The sequence below is a fragment of the Dasypus novemcinctus genome, chromosome 25, assembly GCF_030445035.2.
Source record: "Dasypus novemcinctus isolate mDasNov1 chromosome 25, mDasNov1.1.hap2, whole genome shotgun sequence".
Classification (NCBI taxonomy): Eukaryota; Metazoa; Chordata; class Mammalia; order Cingulata; family Dasypodidae; genus Dasypus; species Dasypus novemcinctus.
The window spans coordinates 15,270,186-15,296,611 of NC_080697.1; the positions used below are offsets into that span (position 1 = coordinate 15,270,186).

At 55.0% G+C, this 26,426-nt stretch overlaps 1 protein-coding gene across 4 annotated transcripts in view; it reads right to left on the reverse strand.

The window, feature by feature from the left end:
• ADCY3 (adenylate cyclase 3) overlaps positions 1-26,426 on the reverse strand; it is a 90,941-nt gene that overhangs the window by 30,387 nt on the left and 34,128 nt on the right. For all 4 annotated transcript variants that reach the window (XM_058287711.2, XM_058287713.2, XM_058287714.2 and 1 more), the window contains exon 3: positions 12,649-12,798. In XM_058287711.2, the coding sequence (XP_058143694.1) occupies positions 12,649-12,798 (150 nt within the window). The remainder of the gene's footprint in view (positions 1-12,648; positions 12,799-26,426) is intronic.

A 26,426-nucleotide genomic window follows, 5' to 3' on the forward strand; every position in this document is an offset into this window, starting at 1 on the left:
ATGCCATGCAGGGGCGCCCTTGCGTAGGGGGGCCCCACATGCAAGGAGTGTGCCCTGCAAGGAGAGCTGCCCCATGTGAAAAAAGCACAGCCTGCCCAGAGTGGTGCCACATACATGGAGAGCAGACGCAACAAGATGACACAACAATAAAGAGACGCAGTTTCCCAGTGCTGCTTGACAATGCAAGCAGATGCAGAAGAATGCATAGCGAAGACAGAGAGAGCAGACAATGGGGGGAAAGGGGAGAGAAATAAATAAAATAAATCTTAAAAACAAATAAAAGCGTCCTTTCTTGCAGGTTGCCCCAACTCTAACCACCTGCTGCCTGGCCCCGCCCCTTAGCCCCTTCCCCCCCCAAAAAAGAACACACAATGAATGGACACAGAGTACAAACAGAGGGAATGGGGGGGGGGCGGGGTAGAGAGAAATAAAATAAATCTTAAAAAAAAAAAAGAATTTAAAGTAGGTTCTCAAACAGATATTCGCACACCAATGCTCATAGTGGCATTATTCACAATTGCCAAATGAGGGATGCAAACGAGGGATGTCCATCAGCTGGTGAATGGATTAACAAAAAATGGTAAAAACCTACAATGAAATACCATTCAGCTGTAAAAAGGGATGAAGTTATGATACGTGCAACAAGATGGATGAACTCTGAAGACATTATGCTGAGTGAAATAAGCCAGATATTTAGAATAAGCAAATACTATATGATTTCACTGTGTATTAGGCAGCCAAAGGGGTGCTCATATAAAATACCAGAAATCGGTGGCTTTTTATAAAGGGTATTTATTTGGGGTAGTAGCTTACAGATACCAGGCCATAAAGCATAAATTATTTCCCTCACCAAAATCTATTTTCCTGTGTTGGAGCAAGATGCCTGCCGACATTCGTTAGGGTTCAGGCTTCCTGGGTTCCTCCCTTCTCAGGGCTTGCTTCTTTCCAGGCTTAGGTTCCTCTCTTCCCAGCGCTGCAGCTTAAGGCTTCAGCATCACACTCCAACGTCAAAACTCCAACAGTAAGATTCCTCAACTCTGTCCTTTGCCATGCCATGCCACGCCCTAATGACACGGCCCAATCAAAACTCTAATCATAACTCAATCATGCCCAGGTACAGACCAAATTACAAACGTAACCCAGTATCTATTTTTTGGAATTCATAACCATATCAAACTGCTACACGCTGATATAAAATAATTAGAATTATCAAACTCATAGTCAGAATCTAGGACCCAGGTTACTAGGGGATGGAGTGGGGGGAGGGAATAGGGAGTTAAGGCTTAATAGTACGGTTTCTATTTGGGGTGATGGCAAAGTTTTGGTAACGGATGGTGGTGCCTGTAGCACAACGTTATGAGTGTAATTAACTCCAGAGAATTAAATATTACAATGTGGTTTAAAGGGGAAATCTGAACTTGCATATTGTTTTATCAGAATAAAAATTTTGAGGAGGAGGGAAGCAGATGGTTGAATGGATAGAGGCATCCACCTACTACATGGGAGGTCCAGGGTTCAAACCCAGGGCCTCCCGACCCATGTGATGAGCTGGCCCATGTGCAGTGCTGATGCGCACAAGGAGTGCCATGCCATGCAGGAGTGTCCCCCGCGTAAGGGAGACCCACGTGCAAGGAGTGTGCCCTGCAAGAACTGCCTCTGTGCAAAAAAAGTGCAGCCTGTCCGGGAGTGGTGCTGCACACATGGAGAACTGACACAACAAGATGACACGACAAAAAGAAACTCAGATTCCTGGTGCCGCTGATGAGGATAGAAGCGGTCACAGAAGAACACACAGCGAATGGACACAGAGAGCAGACAATGAGGAGGGGCAGGAAGGGGAGAGAAGTAAATAAAAAATAAATCTTTAAAAAAAAAGGTTTTTTTGAGAAGCATATAACTATAACATGGTGAATCCTAATGTAAGCTATGAACTATATTTAATAGTATAATTATAATAGTTAATAATATTGATATCAAAGTATCATACTAATGCAAGTTGTTAATGGGTGTGAGAGTGGGTGTATGGGAACTCTACTGCATGATTTTTCTTTAATAAAAAAAATACTTAGAAAATATCTAGGAATAGAGAAAGAAGATGTGATTGAAGTTTGCCAGGAATAAATGGGGATATTCTTTTTTATTTGTTTTCTCTTCCCTTAATCCTTTAAAATTTGTTTTGAAATGTGGATTGCAAAACAGCATTGAAACTGGCACCGCATCTCTTCAGTTTGGATTCGAATGCTCAGTATTCATTACCTTGCCTTTTCATCGGGCTGAACATTTTTGTGATGACCTCCGGGCTCCTGCGTCCCCTTTCTAGAATCCCGTGCGCAGAGGCGGCCTCGCCAGGCCTGTGGTCAGCGCGCCTGGCGCGGGCCCGGGGACTGCCCGGCTGGCCCTGCAGCTCCGGCCCGCGGCAGCTATGCTCCTGCACTGCTGCTTCTAGTGGGGAGTGCAAGTTGCTCGGAAAACAGGACTGTGGCCACATGACAGGTCCTGAACGTGAAGTTACTTCTAAATTCTGACGATCTGGATCAAAAGGACAAGCCATCGGAGGCTGAGGTGACAGATACGGGGACAGCAATGCCTCATCGAAGGCTACACTGGAGAGACAGAGCATCTTCAGATGGAAAACAATCTCAGCGGAGGGAAGACGGCCTCGTCCCCCGAGGCCCTGGGGGTGGGCAGAGGTCACCGGCCTGGTGAGGCCGTGACGGTCCCCGTGGCTCTAGGCAAGGGGCACGGTCCCTCACCTGTGAGGTGGGTGGTCCCTTCGGTCCCTCGTTCAAAGTGGAAACTGCCCTGGAAGGACAAGTGTCCCTGTGACCCCGAGGATGTTTCCACACGATGCGGCACGTCACTAGGACGACTGGTTAACATGAGTGACCTGGGGAAACGTGTGGCATGAAATTCAAAAGGGGTGTCTTCGTTTGCCTGAGCTGCCGTCACAAACACCGCACACTGGTTCTGGCTGAATGACAAGCACTCGTCAGCTCCCGGTTTGGGAGGCTGGACCAAGGCTTTGGCAAGGCAGTGCTTGCTCAAGGCCCACAGCACCTGGCGCTGGCTTGCCACAACACTTTGGGTTCCTTGGATGGCATCTCTGCCTCCCGTCACTTGGGATCTTGCCTTGCGTATGCTCTTCCTGTTTCTTCCGGCTTCTTCCTGCTTGGCCTCCTCCAACTCCTGGCTTCCAGTTCCTTCTCTTTATTTTTTTTTTTTTTTAATTTTTTTATTTTTTATTGACTTTGTAATAATATTACATTAAAAATATATATGTGAGGTCCCATTCAACCCCACCCCCCCACCCCCCCTCTCCCCCCCCCAACAACACTCGTTCCCATCATCATGACACATCCATTGGATTTGGTAAGTACATCTTTGGGCACCTCTGCACCTCATATACATTGGTTCACATCATGGCCCATACTCTCCTCTATTCCATCATGTAGGCCCTGTGAGGATTTACAATGTCCGGTGATTACCTCTGAAGCACCATCCAGGGCAGCTCCATGTCCCGAGTTCCTTCTCTTTAAAAGGCTTCCATGGGAAGCAGATGTGGCTCCAGCAATTGGGCTCCTGTCCACCGTATAGGAGGTCCAGGGTTCGATACCCAGGCCCACACAGAGTGCCAGCCTCCATGGAGTGCTGCCCTGCGCAGCGATGCTGCCCCATGCAGAGAGCTGGTGCAGCAAGATGACGCAACAGAGACAAAGAGGAGAGATAATAAGAGACACAGCAGACCAGGGAGGTGAGGTGGTGCAAGAGAATGAGCGTCTCTCTCCCACTCCAGAAGATCCCAGGATCGGTTCCTGGAGCCACCTAATGAGAATACAAGCAGACACAGAAGAACACACAGCGAATGGACAGAGAGAGCAGACAATGGAGGGAGGAGGGAGAAATAAATAAATCTTAAAAAAAAAGGCTTCCAGTCTTACGGATTAAAGCTCACCCTCTTTCAGTAGGACCACACCAAAACTAAAAATAACTTCTTCAAAAGGTCCAGGTTACCGTGTGTTCACACACAAGGGAATATGGACTAGAACGTGTCTAAACTGGGGTACACAATTGAATGGATCAGAAGGGCTAAATGTGATCATCTCTACTTGAGTCCCCAAAATCAGCTGAAGGAGAAGAGAGTGGGGGGAGACATATTTTCTTGGTGCTGGGGAGGAAACATCTCGCCATCTGAGATGCTGTTAGATTTTAAATGAATTCACCACGTAAAGTAGCTGCCTAAAAAAGCTGCTTGGCCCCAGGCTATGTGGACAGAAGCAAAGGAGGGGGGTCGTCGGGCCTGGCCCCTCAGGAAGGAAACAGACGAGTGAGGTCCCAGGGGGTGACCACAAGGCAAGAGGGTCCTAGTCCAGGCACCCGAGGGTGGGCTGGGGGGCCGGGGGGCTGGAATTGGCCCGGGGAAGGTGGGGCTTCAAGTCTGAGGAAAGCTGTTGTGTGGAAACGGGACTGGACATGCTCCCTGCGCCCCAGGAGAGAAAGCTAACAACAGAGGCTGCAGGAGAACAGACTTGCTTCCAGAGGAAGAAGCTTTTAAGAGCCAGCCCAGTTCAAACAAGGAAGGCGCCTCTTCGAGAAGTGGTGAACCCCACGGCGTGGCCCAGGGGCCTGGGGACCCTGGCAGGCTGGGAGTGAGGCCTGGGTGCCGAGGGGGGCTGCATGCAGGGGTGAGCAGCGCGGCCTCTCCCCGGCCACGCAGCGCCTGGCCGCTTATCCTCAGAACACTCAGTCCGGTGACAAGAGCCAAGGCCCTGACCCTCTCTGGGAAAGGAACCAGATGAAGTTGGTTTGGGAAACAGAAGGAAGAACAAGCCTTGAGAGTCTGTCTGGATAGAGCAGAAGGCAGCAGGAGATCCTGAGGAGAAGCCCCGGGGCCCACCCTGGGCGGTGTGTGGCCGTGGGGGCAGGAGGGGCCTCGGCATCCCGGTCCCTGGAGAAGAGGCGGCAGAGGCCCCAGGTCCGGGCCGAGTGCTCGGCCAGCGGGCCAGAACCTCCTTGTCTGGAAAGTGGGCTGGAGCCCCTGGCCGGGCGCTGAGTGGGCAAGGCCTCGCCAGGCTCCAGGACGGCCCCGGCTTGAGCCCCCTTTCTCCTCGGGGTGCTCAGGGCTGGCTCTGGGCCCACCCGGAGGAAGCAGGCGACACAGCTCCCAGGGGCCCCGAGTTGTCCCAGCAGCTCCTCTGAGGAGGCGTCCGCGAGTTAATTACAGCAGGGCGGCCGGCAGGGATTTGGGCAAATGAGCTCGGCTGGAGAGGAGCGAAGTTTCGACAACATCCTTGTGAACGGGGCAGGGGGAGGGAGAGGCTGGAGTGGAGAGTGTGCGTGGCAGCGTGCCCCACGTGTGCTACGTGTGCACACGCCGTGACAGGTGGGAGCACACTCGCGGCTGCTGTGCACACCTGTCAGCCTGGGTCCCCATTTATCCAGCTTTGTGATGCTTTCAGGCCCCTGGACACACCCAGGCGCCAATGCCAGCCTGACCTCCAAGCAGAGGCGGCTGTGGGAGGTAGAGGGTGAGGGGCAGGAGGAGAGCGGCCTCCCGGCCTGGGAGGTCAGGGCCCAGACAGACCCCTCTTACCGGCGAGCAGCTGGACGACCACACTGCGCGAAACCCACACCGCCCAGGGCTGCCGCGTGGGCCTGGGGCCAGTTCACCCGCGGCCTGGGGTAACCGTGCTGCCCCGTTCAGAAGGCAAGGTTTCTGCTTGAACCTACAGTTAATGCCACACTTGTCAGGTGTACGGCCACGAGACCTAGCTCTTCGTTCGGTCTGTCCACATACCCGCTGGGCCCTGAATCTCAGCGGAGTTGCGACACCTACTCTCCAGTTCATTGGACTCACCCAGGACAACTATCAAGGAGACGACGATGAACAACGCCCATCAAAAGGAGCAGAGAGTCGGCAACTGCAAGCAAGGAAGTCCCGTCCATTGGCCCCATGGGATCTGAGCCCCTCTCAGTCAGAGGTGGAGTGGGCAGCACCATCCCAGAATCCTCAGGGCTGGGGAAGAAACGATGGACTAGAGTAGACTTATGGTTATTCTACTATAAACTTATTTTTACTCTAGCAATGGAAGAAGTTTTCTCATCAATGTGGAGGCAGTGGCTGCTGCAGGTTTTGAGGGGAGAGAGAGTGGAAAACAGGTGTAATGTGGGGGCGTTTTCAGGACACTGGACTTGTGAATGATGTTGCAATGATGGATACGGGCCATTAGATATTTTGTCGTAATTTGAAAAATGTTGTGGGACAGAATGTAAACTCTAATCCCTGCTTAGTGGCAATGTTCCAATGTGTTCATCAATCCTAACAAATGTACCACACTAACGAAGGATGTTGCTCATGTGGGAAAGTGTGGGAGCAGAGGGGGTGGGGCATATGGGAATTCCCTATATAATTTTTTTGAGTTTTTAATTTTTTTTGTAATTATTTTTTATTTTATTTTGTTTTTCTTCTCCTCCCCTGCCCCCACCCCGCTGTTTTTGCTGTCTCTGTCCATTCACTGTGTGGTCTTCTGTATCTATTTCTCTTTTTGTCTTCTCTTCTTGTCTTCTAGGATTCACTGGGATTCAATCCTGAGGACCTCTGATGTGGAGAGAGGTTCCCTGTCAATTGTGCCACCTCAGCTCCTGGTCTCTGCTGCGCTTCGCCTCGACTGTCCCCTTTTTCTCTCTTTTCTTGCGTCATCATCTTGCTGTGTGGCTCCCTTGCACATGCACTGGCTCACCGTGCGGGCACTCAGCTTGCTGTGTGGGCACTCGGCTCGCCATGCGGGCACTCACATGGGCACTCGGCTTACGGCGTGGGCACTGGCTCGCCGTGCAGGATCACACGGGCACTTGGCTTGCCACACGGGCACAAGCTCACCACGCGGCCACGTGGCTCGCCATGCAGGCACTCACCCGGGCACTTGGCTTGCCACGCAGGCACGAGCTCACCACGCGGCCACGTGGCTCGCCATGCAGGCACTCACCCAGGCACTTGGCTTGCCACGCAGGCACGAGCTCACCACGCGGCCACGTGGCTCGCCATGCAGGCACTCACACGGGCACTTGGCTTGCCACGCAGGCATGAGCTCACCACGCGGCCACGTGGCTCGCCGTGCAGGATCACATGGGCACTTGGCTTGCCACGCAGGCACGAGCTCACCACGCGGCCACGTGGCTCGCCGTGCAGGATCACACGGGCACTTGGCTTGCCACGCAGGCATGAGCTCACCACGCGGCCACGTGGCTCGCCGTGCAGGATCACACGGGCACTTGGCTTGCCATGCAGGCACGAGCTCACCACGCGGCCACGTGGCTCGCCATGCAGGATCACACGGGCACTTGGCTCGCCACGCGGGCACGAGCTCACCACGCGGCCACTCACACGGGCACTCAGCTCACTGCGTGGGCACTGGCTCGCCATGTGGGCATTGGCTCACCGTGTAGGCATGCTCTCTCTTCTTCTTTTTCACCAGGAGACCCCAGACATTGAACCCAGGTCCTCCCATATGGTAAGTGGAGGCCATATCACTTGAGCCACATCTGCTTTCCCCCTGTATTTTTGATGTAACATTTATGTAATCTAAACTATTTTTTTTTAATTAAAAAAACAAAACAAAAGAAAGACAAGGTCATGGCTTTAGTCATTAAAAGACTCAAAGGAAAGTCAGTCCTTGGACATCTGTGCAAGTCCTTGAGGGAGGTCAAAGGTAACAGCCCTCCCAAAGGCTTGGATGGGCAGGGCGGCCCCGTCCCCGTGGCAGTGGGGTCAGCCAGGGCTGTGCGAGTCCAGAGGAGGGAAGGCCTGTGCCCCTTGAAAATCACTGTCTTGAAAACAAGCAGGAGAACAGGCCCCAGGCTGGCATCCATAGAGCCGCCCAGGTTGACGCGTTCCGAGAGAGGAGAGGCCACACTTCACCTTACCGTGGGGGGAGCTGGCGCCCAGACCACGTCACTCGAACAGCCCGAGATCACACACACCCAGGTTCAGCCCCGTTCTGCCCTCCCCACCGCAGGAGAGGGGCCGCTGCGCGTGTGGGAGCCCCGTGCAGGCCCCAGGGCCCGGCCGCTACTTGGCCAAGGCACGGCGGCCCCAGGAGACGGGCCTGTGCGTGGTGCCCGGGGCCCTTCATAAGAGCCCGCCGCGGGGGAGGTGCTTGGTTAGGAGGCTAATGAGCGTCAGCCAGGAGACGGGGCCCGAGGGGGCTAGCGTCACCCTTAGAACAGCACCTGCCAACAGGACTTTCTGCAATCCTAGACACGTTCTGTGGCGAGCGCAACTGAGAAAACGGGCTTTTAACTATTTAATTTTAAAGGTCGTGTGTGGCTGGTGTCTACCTACCGCACCGTGCAGCGCTGGAATGCTGTAGCAATTAAGAATAGCTCGGCAGGGAAGCGGCTGTGGCTCAATCAGTTGGGCTCCCGCCTACCACACAGGAGGCCCTGGGTTCACGTCCTAGAGCCTCCTTGTGAAGGCGGGCTCGCCCGCACGCCGCGGAGTGCCGCCTGGCCCGCAAACGCCACAGAGTGCCAAGGGTCTACAAATGCCATGGAGTGCCGCAGGCCCACAAGTGCCACAGAGAACCTACTGAGGTGGCGCAACAAAAAGGGAGACAAGCAAAAAAAAAAAAAAAACAATAACACAAAAGAGCACGCAGCAAATGAAGACAGAGAGCAGACAACAAAGCAAGCCACAAACGGGGGGGAATAAACGAAAAATACAGACACAGAAGAAATGCACAGCGAATGGACACAGACAGCGGACAGCACGCAAAAAGTCATGGGGAGAGGGGGATGCAAAAAAAGAACAGCGCAGCAGAGGCACAGACGGCGGCTGCGCAGCCCGGTGAGGAGAAGGGCGCTGAGCCGCGCCTCCCACCTGCAGGACAGCCGCGGCCGTGCCCGCCGGAAGCAGAGGCCGCCGGCTCCCGGAAAGAGGCCCGAGCAGGTGAAGCGGGGGAAGCGCCTCCCCGCGAGGGGTCGGGCATCGCGGTGCCCATGCCAGGCGCGGGGCCGCTCCTCCTGCTCCGCCGCGCGCCCCTCCTCGGGACGCGGCTCCCACAGGTTCTGGCTGCTCCCCTGACCCCCGACCTTCCCACGTGAGGAACAGAGAGCCCCCCCCCGCCCTGCGTCTCCGTCCCTCGTTCCAGGTCCCCCAGCCTGGCACCTCGCCGGCCCCCACCTCTGCGCGGACTCCCCTGTCCGCCTCCGCCGCTGCCCCCGCTCCTCCCGAGGCGCGCCCGATGCCCACGTGTCGCCTTCTTTAAGTCCAGCAGCCGGCAGGCCCCTGAGACTCTCCTGGGGCGGCCTGCAGACCTGCCTCCTGCTCGGCCCCCCGCGGCCCTCAGCGCGGGGCCCCCGCTGGTGCTCCGCTCAGCCGGCCCCTTCTGGGTCTCAGGCTCCTTGGCTCACACTCGCTGGCATCTTTCTTCACACCTGCACACTCAGCAAGGCCACAGCCCAGGTGGGCCCCGCCTGGCCCTCTGGGTCCTTCTGTCCCCCCGTTGCTTTCCCAGCCTGGGGACGTGGCACCATGTGACCAGGCAGGCCAGGCCACGAGGTGGACCCGGGCGGGTAAGGTGAGGCAGGCGCTGCACAGGTGGGACCTTCCAGCAGGTGCCCCCCTTGGGCCTCCGACCAGCGCCGGGTGCGGAGAAGGTGGGGGCGGCCCGGCACTCACCGCGCCCGGCAGCGAAACCCCCGGCTTGGCAGCCTGGGCAGCAGCCACGCGAGGCGTGTCTGCCGCCCGCCCGGTGCTGCCCGCCGCTAGCTCCTGCTGCGCTTGCTCACCGCCGCGAGGCCCTGTCCTGGGCGAGCCCCGCCCTCACGCCGGCAGGGGCACAGCCAGGCGCAGAGCCCTGGGACCTGCCGGCCACGGGGCTGGTACCCAGAACGAGCTGAGCACTTCCCACGAGGCAGCCCTAGCCCAGCACGTCCGTCCCCTGCCGGCCGGTGCCTCCTGCCGCCTTCACCTGGGTAAACGGTAACCCGCCCTCCCAGGAGCCTCCAGGCTAACATCCTTAGAGCCGTGCTGCCGCCACACTCCCCAGCTCATACTCCATCCAGCAGGAAATCCTGCTGGCCCTGCCTTTAAAGACATCCGAATCCACCCCCCATCTCATTAAAATGACTGCAGAGCGTCTCACTGGTCCTCAGGCCCCCTGGGCTGGCCCTTCTCCACCAGCAGCAGCCGGAGTGACGCATTTAAACCCTCAAGGCTGCTGTCTCCCTCAGGGGAAGAGTCGGGGTCTTCACAGGGCCCTAGAGGACCTGGCCCCATCAGCTCTGCGCCTCAGACCCTCCGCTCTGCCTGCACGGGCCTCCTTAGTGGTCCATGAACACGCTGCAGGGCCTTTGCACTCACGGCCCTCTCTGCCTGGAACGCTGCACGGCGCACGCCCTCACTTCTTTCAGGTCTTTCCACTCAAGCCTCCTCTGGCCACGTGCTATCAGCAACCTGCCTTCCCCCCTGGCCCTCCCTAGACCCTCCCTGGCTCTGCTTTTCTCCACAGTGCTCCCTGCCTCCTGATGTGGTGCATCCTCATCTGCCTGGAGCCTGTCCTGCTCGCAGCCATCTGCCCCAGCCTAGGAGGGGACCCGAAGCATCTACAGTACAAATGCGCCCAACAGTCCTTCCACAGACGAAGAAACTGGGACTCAGAGGGTGCGAAGAGCTGGCTCCAGGTCTCGCGGAGATACAGGTCTGTCTCCAAACTCTGTGTTGACAGATCTTCCATTTCTCACGGAGGTCCAAGATCCAGGCCTTTGCTTTTATTTTACAGCATGTCCAGAGTTAGGTACTAGGAACTTCTCGAACACGGCAAGTGGGAGTGGCCCAAAAGAACAGATGCCCGAAGCCAGACCAGACTTGGCTGAGCCAGGCTGCCAGCCCTCCCAGACAGCAGCCCTGGCCTGACAGGGGGCTGGCGTCCCCCTGGGGCGGTCACGAGGATGAAATGACAAAACCCAGGAAATTCCAGAGCTGGGCACAAAGAGGAGGGGTGAAGATGACAGGCTCCTGCGCCTCGGCCCTATCACAGAGCAGGTCTGGAGATGCCCTTCTAAAACGTGCCTGCCGGAAGAGATGAGCCCAAGACCCAGGCCAGAAGCTTCTAGTTCTCCCTGGTGGACACCCGGGAAAAAGTCCTCAGGGAAACGGACACGGCTCTGACAATGGGCTCCTGTCTACCATATAGGAGGTCCAGGGTTCGATGCCCAGGGCCTCCTGGTGAGGGCAAGCTGGCCCACGCAGAGTGCCAGCCCATGCTGGAATGCCACCCCGTGCAGGAGGGCCCCCCTGCGTGGGAATGCTGCCCAGCAGGAAAGCTTCCCTACACAGGAGTGCTGGCCGACGTAGAGAGCTGGCACAGCAAGATGACGCAATAAGAGACAGAGAGGAAAGAAAATAAGATGTAGTAGAACAGGGAGTTGGGGTGGCACAAGAGAGTGATCGCCTCTTTTCCACTCCGTAAGGTCCCATTATTATCTAATGATAATAGAAGCAGACACAGAAGAACATACAGTAAACGGACACAGAGAACAGACAACGGGGGGCGGGGGGGGGGAGAGGGGAGGAATAAACAAAAATACGTCTTGAAGGAAAAAAAAAAAAGGAAGGCTATTTTTTAAAAAGTCCCCAGGACAGAGGGCACTGGGACCCAGCAGCCGAGTGCCTTTAAAACGAAATCACACTGCAGGGAGCAGGTGAGTCCTGCCATCAGGGCCCTCTGGGCCTGGGGGCTCCAGGGTGGACCCCTAACGCCACCCCATCCGCGCGTGGCAGGGTCTGTGGCGACAGGAATCCCAGTGAACACGGAGGAGGCAGGACCTCCAGACCCACTGGGACTTGGCTCCCGGAGGTGGGGAGAGGGGAAACAAGCCCACCGACAGACAGCAGTGAACTCGGGGATGTCATTTCTGGAAACCTCCAAAAGCATGTGCGACAAACCCAGCCCAGAAACTGCTTAAAAGACGGAGCCACGTGAGAGCCGAGAAGCCCTTGGAGCGCGGCCAGTAAACAAAGCGCAGGGACAGGCAGCAGGCACTTCCCAGATGGAAAGCTGTAAACAGTGGGGTCCCCAAGGACGGGGCTGGTTTAACTACATCGACTTAGCCCGGGAAGCGAGCGGGGAAACAGTGCTCCCAGGGGAGGGTGGGAGGCTGGTGGATGGCACCTGGGAGAGGCCGAGACCCTGCCCATCCTGCAGGGCACGGACCGCAGCCCCCGGCGCAGGCTGCCCACGCAGGGAGAGCTGAGGCTGAGCCGGAAGGCAGGGCGCGCCAGGGGAGGAATTACGCAACGCCTCGCTGGAGAGAGAAATCGTTAAAAACAAACGAATAGAAACTTTTCACCCCAGAATGGAAATGCAGGGAGCCACTGCTAGCTGCTTGGCTAATGCGAGTCTTTAAATAAAGTTTTAAATTATTAAAAAAGAAGTTGAGCAAGAGAGGCTGATAGTCCTGGAAGCTCCCCGAGTGCAGGCTGAGGAGCCCGGCAGGGTGGCTCTGAGGAACAGAGACCTGAGCCGGTGGAGGGACCCCGGGCCTGCAAATCCCCGGGGGCTGCTGCCTGGCTCCCCTCCCTGCAGGACCCCCCCCTCCCGGGCCGCGGGCTGCAGCCCACGGGCCCCCGGCCGCCCGGGAGAGCCTCACCTGCTGCTGGCTCTGCTCCTCCAGGTTCATCTTCACCTCCAGCGACTGGCGGGCCTCCAGGAAGGCCTTGCGGTGCTTGCGGTCGGCCATGTAGTAGGACATGATGCCGACGATGATGGCGCACAGGTAGAGGAAGACGTTGGCCAGGATCTGCAGCCCCGGGGCGAGAGAGGAGGACAGCGGTGAAGACTCGTCTTCAGGGGAGCGGATGGAGGGAGGGGGCGGGGGTGGCCACGACCAACCCCCAGGCTGTCAGGCATGCGGGGAGGTCCCCCCTCTGCCCCGCAGACCTCCGCCCTCGATCGGGGCCTGGGGCGGGCCCTGCCACCCTGGCCAAGGTGGGGGGCAAGGGCTAGCGGGCACAGGGGTCCTGCCCGGCTCAGGGTGCAGGAAGCGGGTTCACCAGGGAGCAGGTGCAGGAAAGCCAGGTCCTGGCAGCCGGCAGGGGGCGCTCCTACAGGCTGCAGGCGCCTGGCCGCCACAGGGGGGTCACAGTGCTTCCCGCGCCCGCGCGCGGCCGTTTCTCCTCTGGGATTCTCCTCGCCGGCTGGCTGGCAAGGTCTCATGAGGAAGGGGAGGCGGGTGGTGGCCCTGAGCCCGTGCCCCTGCCTGCAGGCCCCCTGCACTGGCCAGAGGGCTTCCCGGGCACCGCACAGCACACCCCTGGGGGTCCGCACACCCCTGGGGGTCCACAGCCCGCTCCCACTAGCTGCTGCGGCGCAGACCCCATCGCCTCCTGCCAGGAAACCCTGGCCATGGACGTCCAGACCACCTCTAGTCCTGGCTCTGCCCTTTGACCTTGGCTGGACCCCATCTGGGGCTGGACCAGTTCCCAATCCCTCCCACGTCCCGCAGATACTGCCCCGGAAGGACAGACTTCCCGAGGGCTCTGGTTTCTTGCCTGTACATTTGGACTTGAGAAGAGGGAAGGGAGACCAAGAATTCCTTTAATTTCTGGCCCTAGGGGGAGAAAAGGTCAGCCCAGGGAAGCGCTGTGGAGTCTGGGGCAGAAGGAAAATGCAGAGGGGTCAGTTTCAGATTTTTAATCCGATGGTTTAACGGACAGTAAGGGAGGCAGCTCTGACGCTCGTTTTCTGGGAACTGGGCGTTATACCTCACCCCCTCTGGACCACCTTTGCGATTCCTCCACTCGTGTCAGTACTTGGTCTCCAGCACCGAGCCCACACGGCACGCAATAAAGGCCCACGGAACAAAAGAACGAATCGCTACATGTGGCGGCACAACACTGGGCTGGAGGACTCCAGGGACAAGCCACAAGCTCCTTCTGTGGCTCCAGCGTCCTACAACTCGCTGGTCCTCCTGGCCAGGTGTGGGGCCGGCAGGCCCGTCGCAGTCCTAGGAAGCAGCTCCCACACCTCCTGCAGGGGGCACAGTACCCCCACTTGCAGCTGAGAGGTCAGGAGTGCCAGTGGCCTCGAGCCACCCATCAGATGAGCTAATTAACCCGCGTGGCTAAGACACTTAATAGTCGGAAGAGCTGCTTGTGGTTGGACGAGTCGAAGCAAACCAAACAGCCCACAGGCCGGTCTCAGAGCCATCGCGTGGCCTGGGGTCCGGGGACCTACCGCAGCCCAGAGGTCACCCTCCAGCAGGGCTGTGTGACCTTGGAAATCCCCACCCCACCCCACGCAGGGTCCCAACGCAGCAGCCCTCGTGGGCAGAGGGCGCCCGGGGGTGCAGGACTCTTGTCCAGGAGAAGCAGCCCTCAGGGTCAGAGGCCAACAGGCTGGAGGCTTCCACACCTGCCCCGCATCTGCGCTGGGGGCCACCGGCCTGTCTCTGGCCAGGACGTCAGCTGTCACAATGAGCTGGGAAAAGAGAGCCGCACTCGAAACTTCCTGCCCCCAGCCTTGCTGGCCACCTCATGGAGATGGATGGGCTCAGTAAGGTGCTGAGCTTGTGCCAGGAATTACTGTTGACACTCCTGGGGTGTCTAAGAGAAACAGACCTGATGTGCAGAGAGCAACCGGAGCAAGAAAGCTTCAAACTGATCACAACGCAAGAGTAGAGCGTACCGGTCCTGGGGTCTGGCTCACAGCTGGTGGCCCTCCGATGCAGGACAGCATTCCTTTCACTGGACTGTGCATATTTAAAAGTAAAATCCACATTTACACTCCGTACATACAGTACGGAAAATAAAGCAGGAGAAGCCCTGGACTTTCTGCCTGTTGCTACCTGGGAGCCTTCCAAGGCAGGGAACCCGTCTGACCTTCAGTGAATTCATCCATCAGCCGAGGGCTGGACAGATCACGGCTAAGTTCCCACCAGCCCTGACACTGTCCAGTCCTCTTCACTTCTGAGGGCAAAAGGTGGGATTTGAGGACAGCTGTCCCGAGAGGCCCAGGGAAGGAGAGGACACCGCAGGTGCAGCCAGACTGCAGGGCCAGTCTCCAGGTGGAGAGCCGTGCCCCCTCGGTCTCCTGTGCATTCGTTCAAGGGGTGCCGGTCCCTTCCCCCCTGCTCTCTCGGCCCCTGTCCGGCTCCAAGAAGCGCGAGGACGCAGGGCCTGTGCTGGAGAGTCCCGTGGGCCCCGCGGGGCACTCCCGGCTGACCTCCCAGGGAGATCACTGTTTCTAGACAACTCTCCGGGGGTCCAAGGTCTTGGGTTTCTCAGTGCTCCCCCAGTTCTCTAAACCTGCTGTGGCTGAGCAGGAGCCCCCACCTCGACAGCCTCCAGCTCACTCCCCCCTGGCTCACCAGGCCTGGGGACGCCCTGAAATCTCCCCGGCCGGGAGAGGCAAGGCGGGCACTTCAGCCAAGGCTGCGTGCCCAGAGAGGCTCTGGGCACCCCTAAGCCCAGGGCACAAACCCAGCAGGGGGTGCCACTGAGCCGAGGGAAGCCCAAGCCCAGAAGCAAGAGGCCCGTGCCAGAGGAAGGTGCCGGAGCGGCCCGGTGGAGCTGCGGAGCTGGTGGAAGAGGCTCTCGGCAAGCACTCCTCTTTTGCAGGGAGCCCGGCAGGCCTGGCTCCATCTAGGGGGGCTGATGCACGGTGGGGGTGGGCTTCGGCTGCAGCAGTTTGGAAAAGCCCCCGGGTGACGTGCCCGTGCAGCCAGGCCTGCAACCCTCTCTCTCGGCCTCAGTTTCCCTGCCTGTTACCGTCAGCTCAGCGTCTTAGGCACACGCTTGTCGGCATCGTCTCATTTCACCTGGGAGGCCGGTGACAGCGTCCCGCTCGACTGCACAGGAGGAATTGTCAGATTGACGCAAGGTCTCAAACCCAGAGGACAAGGCCCCTTCCTGCCCACAGAGCCCATTGTTCTGGGGCTCAAATCCTCACCCTGAAAGCACTGCTCAGTTTATTTATTTACATGCCTATAACCCCACCTTTTTTCAGAAAGGATATTAGACATTTTGAAAACTAAAATCCAAACCGTCACAAAGATACCAGCCACAAAGCACTTAGGTGTGAGCTACACACATTTTCATCCGACATGGAAGTCTACCGGCTTTCCAGAGCTTTCACACATAATGGGGGTCATTATCTTTAAGCTCCTAAAACGCAGAAATTTTCCAGCTCCGTATTTACGAAAGGAAGGAGGCCTCACTCAGCAAAATGGACGTGCCACGCCAAGGCCGCCGAGAACGGGTGCCGCGCCCTGCGGGGGCCGAGGAGCCCGCAGCTGGCAGGAGGCCCAGCGAGGGGACGGCGGGGCCGCCAGCGTCACCCTCTCGCCCTCCAGACGAGCCATCCTCACGGATGGCAGGACGAGAGCGTGGAGCCGGGAGCGAAAACGGGCCACGAGGGAAAAGGCGAGCCGCGAGCCGCGCGCCACGCGACGCGTCTCCACGGCGATGCGTTTCTCGCAGCCCAGCCCTGGGCGCTGCTGTTCTGGGGTGAATGTTCTGGTGCCCCCGCCCTGGAGCTTCCTGGGGGTCCCCGCGCCTCGCCACCCAGGCCTCAGACCCGTGCCGGGGCACTTGCCGACCGCACCGAAGGTCGCCCCCACCCGCCCCCCCGCACTCTCCGCTGTCCCCAGGGGATCCCGCTGCTTTCTGGAGCAGGTGGGCGCCGCCACCTTCCCGCCCGCGTCCCCAGCGCCCACCCCAGGCCACGCCCACCACCGGGCGCTCAGGAGGCCATGGCCGTGGGGCCAGGCTGGGGCGAGGACCCGGCTCCCACAGCGTCCCTCGGCCGCGAGCCCCTCTGCTGCCGGTCAGCCGACGGGCAGGCCGTGGCTCCCCGTGTCAGGGCCCACCCACCGCACCCTTAGGAACCAAGAGGAGTGAGGCTGGTCCGCTCCCCTTGGGCCCATGCCCGGTGGGCCAGGGCAGGGGCGGGCAGTGCAGGAAACACCCACGGCGCGAGGCGGCGGGCACGCAAGGGCACAGGGCGTTCCGGATGGTTGGGGGGGTCAGGGCCCATCAGCGTGGGGTTGGGGACGGCGTCACCCAAGACCCGGGGGCCTCGGAAACACAAGGCAAAGCTCTGGTACAACAGGTAGGGAAAACGCCAGGAAGGCTTATCCCCTGTTGTCCTGTCCAACAAGCCACCGCCAGGGCGCCAGCCCTAAGATCACACACGACACCTGACGAGGACGAGCCCCTCCAAGCAGGCTCCCGTTCGGGCAGCCCCAAAGGCCAGCGAGAGGGGCTGCTCAGCACCGGCTGGCCCAGCAGCCTGGCCTGGGAGCTGGTGACAAACGCTGACCCCTAAGGCCAAGCCGTCGAGTCACCTCCGCCGGCCCCAGCGTCCCCCTCATGACTGGACAGCACCATGAGGCCCTTAGTGCCGACAGAGGTGCCTGACCTTTGGGGTCTATTTGCAGATCTTTTAAAAAGTTTTTCTTAATCCTAAAGTTACTGCCAGGAAATAACTTATTTCAAAAGAACTGTTGCAGTTTTTTTTTTTAATGCAACATTTTAAAAATAGGGAATTGAATGCATCTCCCAAGTGGCTAAACATTCAGACTAAAGCTTCATCTAACCCAAGATGGCCCCAAAAAGTGTTTATAATATCCCAGCCCAGAAATGCAACTGTGAGAAAATTCCTTCACCAACCTCCGTCCTTTTGGAATTTTATGAATCACGACAGCCTGCCCATTTTCCCCTGCCCGTGGGAAATGGGGGCTGCTCTAAGCGGGGCCTTAAAACGGAAGGCACCCCATGGGAAGCAGAGAGTGGCTCTCCTGCCTAGGCTCATTCTAGCCTGTAGATTCCAGAACACTCCAGAACTGGGGAGGTGAAACCGAGGGAGAGGGAGCTGCTCCCAGGTGTCAGTGTTGGCCCTCGGCTGCTCTCGGCTGCCCTTGGAGACTCGCAGTGCTCAGCGCCAGAACCGCCCTTCATTAAAACTTAAATGTTTTGGAAAAAAATCTCCAAGGAGCTGTGGGGCAGGAAGGAGCAGGGGAGAAAGCACCAAAGGCAACAGCCTTCTACAGGGGCCCAGCCAGAGTGACCACCGGACAGTGTGGGGGCTGGGGCTCCCCACCTCCGGAGCCCAGCTGAACTGGTCCCTCCCCAGAGGCCTTCCCCGAGCATGTCTGCCCACCCTCTACTGTGTTTTCCCGTTTTCAGATCCAGCACAGAATTACCTGCATTTAACCTTCTCTGTTCTCTTTTGCTTACTTCTGTGTCTTTCCCCAGCTAGAGAGCAAGCTTCCTGGGGACAGGGGCTTTGGTTTTGTTTCCCTGTTGACTACCTGGAGCCTGGGACTGTGCCTGGCACAGAGAAGGCTACCACGGGCGGCCCGTGGGCTGCATTAGTGGCAGGAGAAGGTCACATCGTGCAGTCACGCGGCCGTGGACAAAGCTCCTCTCCCTCCCAGTAACTGGAGGCTGCTCTGGTGAGACCAAAGGGGAGATGACCTGTGACACCCCCTAGCACCGGTCTTAGCAGAAAACAGGTTCTTAACGATGCATTTCTGTTCTTCCAGAGCGGAGAAGGCCAATGAGAACCTAATACTATGTTGGCGTGTGCCTTTAACAGAATTTTACCAAAGCCTTCAGAGGCATCGTCTCATTCGCTCGTCACCACGAGGGGTCGGCAGGACAGAGTTTCATGATTCTCATTTTGCAGAGGCTGAGCCTTGAAGCACAGATAAATGAGCCGTCTGAGACTGGCCTGCCTCTACGTCCTCTGCACCCGTTCTCCTTTCCCATCGTTACTGTCTCCTTAGGGACCCAATGGGAGCTGACCTGTGTGAGATCAGCAGGGGCTGGGGCAAGCCCAGGGCACCGGGGGCTCCCCGGGGAGCACAGGCCCCAGTAAGAACCTGCAGCCTCTGGGCAGGGGGGAGGAAGGAGCCTCAGGTCTGCAGGCAGTCGTGCCTTCAGCATACTCTGCACATCACTACGCCTTCCATGCCACGTTCTGGGGTCTCCAGTAAACATGCCCTGATGAAGGCTCGAGCCTGGGGCACTGCTTCCAGGTTGGGTTATCTGTCAAGTTTCTACCACGTGCCTCAGAAGCTTTCTACTTATTTTATATCTTGTGCGTGTGTCTGTTAAAAGGCATTCAATATCTGTTCTCTTCCAAAACAAAACAAACTTCTAGGATAGGCATCTGACCCCTTTGACTCATGGCCCTTCACCATCCCCTGGGCGCCCCGAACAGCTTCTCAGGTTGTGCACTGCACAAGCCCAGAGGCACCACTCACACGGACTCAGACGTGGTGGCTGCCCAGAGACGTGGGACATGGCAGCCCTGGCCTCTGGCCTCCAGCATCCCTTCGATCTGAGATCTGCCCACTGCCGACCAGGCTACCCTCACCCCAGCACAGTGAGTCTCTCTCCAGTCCCCTGACAAGATGTGCTACTTCAGGGCTCTAGGGCTCCAACCAGAACCTTCCGCCATCCTCTGCCTCAGGCTGTGAAGTTCCTGTGCCTTAATCTAAGCAAACACTTCTCACAAGACAAGAACAGTCTGCACCAGCTCACTGGGACAGCAGAATGAGAGACGGATGGGACAGGAGGAGGCAAGCCCAGCTGAGCCAGCCTAGATCAGCCAAACCCCAGACAGCCCACAGGTGCACGAGCGAGAAATGTGTGTGGCTGCAAGCCACTGAGTTTCAAGTTACACAACATTAGGCAGAAGTACTCTGATACAGGTGGTTAGGCAAGGGCTCCCTCACGCTCTCACTTAGCACCTCTCACTAATGCAGGGAAGAGTCACTTGTAGTCCATGGACTGCGTTTTGGGGAGTTAGTGAGCCTTTAAAACCAGGGATAGCATGGTTTGCCCTTTTCCAGGGAGTAAGTTCACTGCCTACAACAGATTCTCACAGGGGTCTTTACCCTCAGGTGATCAAGAATCGCAAAAACTAATGGAGGAAAGCAGATTTGGCTCAACGGATAGAGCATCTGCCTACCATATGGAGGGTCCAGGGTTCAAACCCAGGGCCTCCTGGCCCGTGTGGAGCTGGCCCATGCACAGTGCTGATGTGCACAAGGAGTGCCATGCCACGCAGGGGTGTCGCCCATGTAGGGAAGCCACACTTGCAAGGAGTGTGCCCTGCAAGGAGAGCCGCCCACATGAAAGAAAGTACAGCCTGCCCAGGAGCGCTGATGCAGCAAGATGATACAACAAAAAGAAGCACAGATTCCTGGTGCTGCCGAAAATGCAAGCAGACAAAGAAGAACAGATAGCAAATGAACACAGAGAGCAGACAACAGGGGGAGGGGACAGAAAGGTAGAGAAATAAATAAATAAATAAATAAATCTTGAACCAAAAAAAAAAAAATTAATGGAAAGCTCTCCCTCCCTCTTGTTGCTGCACTAAAGAAACAGAAAACAGCTGGTCATGGCATTTAGTGTCTTCTCTTTCTCCAAGCCAAATAATTCCAGTTCTATTTAAGGGATTCCATTTTTAGACCTTTAGTCATTTTTGGCTTCAGATTTTTTTTTTAAAGTGGTCAATTCAACCCTCTAGAGTTCTAGTGGTTGGCAGACACCGTGCTGGCTCCTGCAGATGCATAAACGACCTCGAGGAGCCTGAACCCCCTAGAGGTAAGGAAGCCACTCGTAAACAGAGGAGGCAGAGGTTGATTCTGAGGGAAAGGAAGACAGGTCAGCAAAGGTCTCCAGGAGACAGAGAGAGAGTAAAACTTGAGCTGGATACACAGTTGTGGGTTTTCCCATCTTCTGAAAACATGGAACTTTTACATATACTTCAGTATATGGATTCTGGATAATAGAGAACATTTAAAACCAATTTCCAACGGGGTAGATCCCCTAATTTTTTGGGATGACTTTAATTGAACTTGAAAACAAATATACCAGGCCAGGGGAAGAGGAATAAATAATTTGGAGATGGCAAAACACTTAGAAGTGCAGAAAAATTTATCATCACACTTAACATGTAGAAATGTGAAGAGAAGATCATTGATTACACAAAAGCCCCACATGCAAGGAGTGAGCCCTGTAAGGAGAGCTACCCTGTTCGAAGAAAGTGCAGCCTGCCCAGGAGTGGTGCTGCATACACAGAGAACTGATGCAGCAAGATGACACAACAGAGACACAGATTCCTGGTGCCGCTGACAAGAACACAAGCAGACACAGAAGAACAAACAGCGAATGGACACAGAGAGGAGACAACTGGGCGGGGAGGGAAGAGAAAAAGATAAGTAATAAAACATTTTTTTTTAAATGTCAATTGAAAGAAAGCTAGAGAATAATCTGGGGACTGAGTAACAGTGAATGCAGAGCTGGATAAGGACTGTAGTAATGGTACAAATATATGAGTGTTCTTCTATGCACTAGAACAAATGTACATCACCATGACAGGGTGTTAAGAATATGGTGATGCATGGGAAAATACAATTAATATAACTTATGGACTATAGTTAACGGCAATATTGTAATATTCTTGTATCAACACTAATGGTCAATAATTGGGGGTTATGGGATCTTTTCTTTTGGACTAAGGAAAATGTTTAAAAATTTACTGAGGTGATGACTGTACAACTCTGTGATAAAAGTGAAAGCTACTGAGTGTACAATGAGTGTACATGCAAGAGACTGTACAACAAGCACAGTGAACCATGTGCTGGAAGATGGACTGTAGTTAACAGTACAAATATGAGAGTGTTCTTTCCGGAACTATAATAAACATAAAATACTGATACATGGTGTTAATAATAGGAGGTATGGAAAAAATATGCCAAATGTACACTATGGACCATAGATAGTAGTAATATTCTGGGGCAATTTGGTATTGCTTATGAATTTCAAAAATAGATAATGGATTGTGTTTGTAAACTGGTCTGTTCCTCGGGTGTATTAGATTGTATTAGATTCAGAGATTTCACTTTTACTTTATTAAATTAAGATTAGGGTTTTTATTTGACCACGTCGTTATGGCGACTCGGTTTGAGTCCCTGTCCACCCCCTCTATGGGCTGTATAAACAGATGCTCAATCAAAGAGAGTGAAATAAATACACAGAGAAGGAGAACACAGAAAGTCTGGTTTTGGATGATGGAGCTCAGGGGAGAGAGCCGAGCCATTCACCTGATAGTCTGCAGGTGAAGAGACCAGAGCCCTGAACAGCTGAGAAAGCCCAGAAAGAAACAAGTCCTGGGGACAGAAATGAGCCTTATGCCAGCCTACAGCTGAGATCAGAAGAGGCTGGGGCCAAGGAGCCTTAGGGACAAGAGGAAGGCTGAACCCTCACAGAGACTGGCGGCCATCTTGCTCCAACATGTGGCAACAGACTTTGGTGAGGGAAGTAACTTTCTCTTTATGGCTTCTACCCCGATGAATACCCCAAATAAATAGCCTTTATAAAAGCCAACAGACTTCTGATATTTCACATCAGCACCCCTTTGGCTGACTAATACATATTCCAGTGATGTTTTTTCATAATCTGTAACAAATGTTCTACAACAATGTAAAGTGTTGCTGGAGGGGCGTTGTATGGGAATTCTGCACATTATGCATGATTGTTTTGTAAGCTCACGACCTAATAAAATATATATATGTATTTTTTAAAAAGGAGATTCCTCCCATTCAAGATGGCAGAGTAAACAGCTTCAAGGCTCCAACCTGACAGATACTTGGAAATTGTATCAAAAACCGGCAGAACATCTTTCTCAAAACCCCAGAAAACACTTAAAGGGCTGCGGTAACACAGCAAATGCCAAATCAAGAAAAAGGTACTTAAAAGCAGTAGGATCTACTGGAGCCTTGACCGGCCCCTTCCCTACCCCTCACTAGCTCAGTGTGGGGCCAGCCTGCCCTTCTAGCTGGGTCGCTAGTCCCAGTTCTGGAGGGAGAATAACCCTCGTGCCCGTCCTGGGAGCTTGTATGGCTGGCCCAACCTGTGGCCTGGGAGACTTGCCGTCCCAGAACTTGGCCTGCCTGTTGAAGGCAGCGCATGGCACTTTCTCATGGAATGCTGGGGGAGAGCAGATGAATCGTGCTGCCTGTGGCAAGGGACTGCTGGCTGTAGGACACACAGCGGAGTGCCAGGGTGCGTGAGGAAACGGTGTCCAAGGAAGAGGCAACGCTCGGAACCCTGTACAACGCGGGAATTCCTAGGGCTACAGAGATTTCCCAAGACAAGCATGCACAGAAAGGATCAGGGAGGCCCCACTGACTAGGTAAGCCCTGAAAGGAGGAGGGGCCGCTGCCCTCCTCCCTCCTCCTTTTTTTTTTTTTTTTTTTTGTTAGCTCCTGGCAATCAAGGAAAGCTCTATCATAACACAAGCTGGATACAAGCTTAAGGAACAGATACCTCAGAATCTAAAATGCATAAAAACACATCAATATGTCAGAATGTCCAGGTTTCAACAAAAGATCACAAAACGTACCAAGAAACAGGAAGTGATGGCCCAGGCAAAAGAGAAAATTAAAGCATCGGAAAACATCATGAGGAGGATTAGACCTGGAACATTCCAGATGTTAAAAAAAAAAGGATCCTAAATATACGCAAAAAGCTAAGGGAAAGCATAGCAAAGTTTGATATAGTTGTGAATTCCAAAAATAGATATTGGATTGTGTTTGTAATCTGGTCCATACCTGGGTGTGATTAAATTATGACTAGGGCTTCGACTGGGCCATGTCATTAGGGTGTTGAGTCTCCAGCTCTTGGCGGTAGGGACTCACAGATGAAAGGCATGGCAAAGGACAGAGTTGTGGGTTCTTAATGTTGGAGTTTTGATGTTGGAGTTTGATGCTGAAGGCTTAAGCTGGAGCCCCAGGGAAAGAGAGCCATTTGCCTGATAGTCTACAGCTGACCTTGTGGAGAGAGACAACACTTAGAAAGCCTCATAGTCTACAGCTGACCTTGTGGAGAAAACAAAGGAGCTGAGCCCAGAGGAACCCAGGAAGCCTGAACTCTCGCAGACGTCGGCAGCCATCTTGCTCCAACACGTGAAATAGACTTCGGCCAGGGAAGTATCTTATGCTTTATGGCCTGGTATCTGTAAGCTCCTCCCCCAAATAAACACCCTTTATAAAAACCAACCAATTTCTGTTTTTGTTTTTGTTTTAAAGATTTATTTATTTATTTAATTCCCCCCCTTCCCCCGGTTGTCTGTTCTCTGTGTCTATTTGCTGCGTCTTGTTTCTTTGTCTGCTTCTGTTGTCGTCAGCGGCACGGGGAGTGTGGGCGGCGCCATTCCTGGGCAGGCTGCACTTTCTTTCACGCTAGGCGGCTCTCCTTATGGGTGCACTCCTTGCGCATGGGGCTCCCCTAAGCGGGGACACCACTCCTTGGGCGCATGAGCACTGCGCATGGGCCAGCTCCACACGGGTCAAGGAGGCCCGGGGTTTGAACCGCGGACCTCCCATGTGGTAGACGGACGCCCTAACCACTGGGCCAAGTCCGTTTCCCAATTTCTGGTATTTTGCGTCAGCACCCCTTTGGCTGACTAATACAATGGGTTGCCAGGGGCAGGGGGAAATGGGAAGTTAGTGCATAACGGGTGTGGGATTTCTGTTTGGGGAGATGGGAAAGGTGGAAAAGTGGTGAGATTACTGCAATATTGTGAATATGATTAATTCCACCGAATAGTATGCTTGGGCGTGGTTGAGGTGGGAAAGTTTTTGTTGTATTTATGCTCCCAATTAAAAAAAAAAAAAAGATCAACAGAAGAGGCAATGACAACTAAATGCATTACACGATCTTGGATGGAATCTAGCAAGAGATGGGAAAAGGCTCAAAAGCAACATTACTGGGAAATATACATAAAAATTGAAATATAATAAGCTGTATGTCAATGTTAACTTTCTTGAACTCGATAACTGCACTTAAAGTGCCTAGGTAAGCGAATATCCTTATAGACATGGCAATAGTAAGTATTCAAGGATCGTGATGTATACAAGCTACAGTCAAGGGTACAACAGAGGAATGGATAGAATGAATGAATGAAGAAAGGAGGGAAGGGGAGGGAAGGGGAAGGAAGGGAAAGGAGATAGGGCAAATTCGGCAAAATGTTAAAACTGGTGGATCTGGTTATCTGGGGGTGGGGGTAGGGGTACACTGGAGTTCTCTCGATGAGGTATTATTTTTGTAACTACCCTGTAAGTTCGAAAGCATTTAAAAATAAAAAAGCTTTAAACAAATGGAGATTCCTGCACCCCAGTCCCAGGAATCTGCAGCTCTCTCTGCACTCCCCAGCGATTCTCCTCTGTTGAATCCCTGCACTACGAAGTCTAATAAACATGAAAACGAAGCAAAAATCTTCCAACCTTGCGGGTTCCTTACTGCAAGTCCCCAGTGCATTTGACTGCTCTGGGCTGTCTTCCCTTGCTAGCACCTCTTCTTCGAAGGCCTAGCATCTAGCCTCTCCCAAATCCTAGCTCTGCAGCTTCAACTGTCTTGACTTTGCTCTGCTGGAACGTGCTCCCCTCCCCTTACTTAATTCAGTGGCTCCCACCTCCCCCTGCTCCCCGCTGTACCTTAGAGTCACCTGGGGAGCTTAAAAACTACTCAGGGCCAGTCAGCACCCCAAAACAGTTAAATCAGAGACCCAGGCACTAGTATTTTTTGAAAGCTCCCCAGTGATTCTAAGGTGTAGCCTTGGGTGGGAAATACTACTTAAAGTTGATGGAGGGAAGCAGATTTGGCTCAATGGATAGGGCGTCCATCTACCACAAGGGAGGTCCAAGGTTCAGAACCAGAGCCTCCTGACCCGTGTGATGAGCTGGCTCACGCACAGTGCTGACATGACCAAGGAGTGCTGTGCCACGCAGGGGTGTCCCCCACGTAGGGGAGCCCTACGTGCACGGAGTGTGCCCCGTAAGGAGAGCCACCCTGTGCGAAAAAGTGCAGCCTGCCCAGGAGTGGCGCCGCACACACACAGAGCTGACACAGCAAGATGAAGCAACAAAAAGAGACACAGATTCCCGGTGCCGCTGACAAGAATCCAAGCAGTCACAGAAGAACACACAGCGAATGGACACAGAGCGCAGACAATGGGGAGAAAAGGGGAGAGAAATAAATAAAAAAATTAATCTTTAAAAAATAAAGTCGATGGGAATACCCAAGCTCGCCAAGGTCTTCTCCAGCCATCTCCAAGCCAAAGGTACCATCAAGGGATGGGAACCCCCTGCCCCCCCAGCTCTGCTCCCCAGATAACCGGAACGCCACCAAGTGCCAGCAGCCACCTGCTGAGTACACGAGCCAACGCCAGCCGTCGCCCTGTCCTCCCAGCGCTCAGCTAACGCCAGCTGGTCTCTCCTGACACAGGCCTCCAGGGCTCCTTCCTCTTCCCTCCTCCTGGCCCAAGGCCTCGCCCTCCCACAGGGCAAGGGAAGGAGACTGCCCCACAAGAGCCAGGTTCAAGTCCCAACCTCTGGTCCTGCAGGGGTGAACC